Source organism: Eurypyga helias, unplaced genomic scaffold (genome assembly GCF_000690775.1).
Source record: "Eurypyga helias isolate BGI_N326 unplaced genomic scaffold, ASM69077v1 scaffold36393, whole genome shotgun sequence".
Lineage (NCBI taxonomy): Eukaryota > Metazoa > Chordata > Aves > Eurypygiformes > Eurypygidae > Eurypyga > Eurypyga helias.
In genome coordinates, this window is record NW_010239858.1 from 5,109 (window position 1) to 5,314 (window position 206).

General features: G+C 63.1%; 1 protein-coding gene across 1 annotated transcript in view; it reads left to right on the forward strand.

Moving 5' to 3' along the window:
- Nucleotides 1–198, forward strand: part of PHF19 (PHD finger protein 19) — a gene marked incomplete at both ends in the record, with an annotated part of 5,300 nt that extends 5,102 nt beyond the window's left edge. Inside the window, 2 exons of the mRNA XM_010148288.1 lie at nucleotides 2–29; nucleotides 174–198. Of these exons, the coding sequence (XP_010146590.1) occupies nucleotides 2–29; nucleotides 174–198 (53 nt within the window). The remainder of the gene's footprint in view (nucleotide 1; nucleotides 30–173) is intronic.
- Between the last annotated feature and the right edge of the window lie 8 nt (nucleotides 199–206).

Here is a 206-nt window from a genome sequence, read left to right on the forward strand (position 1 = left end):
ACACTGGATGAAATTCAGAGCCTGAAAAGGTCCGTGCAGGCGGGTGTGGGGCTGTGGGCAGCAAGGGGGGGTGGTTTAAACACCAAAGTGTGAAGGCAGGGCTGGGGAGGCAGCGGGCTGGCCATGGTGGCCCTTGCCACCGGGCTGGGGCCAACGCCACCTTCCACCCCCAGTGCCAGCTCGGGACAGACTTTCCTGTCAGATGT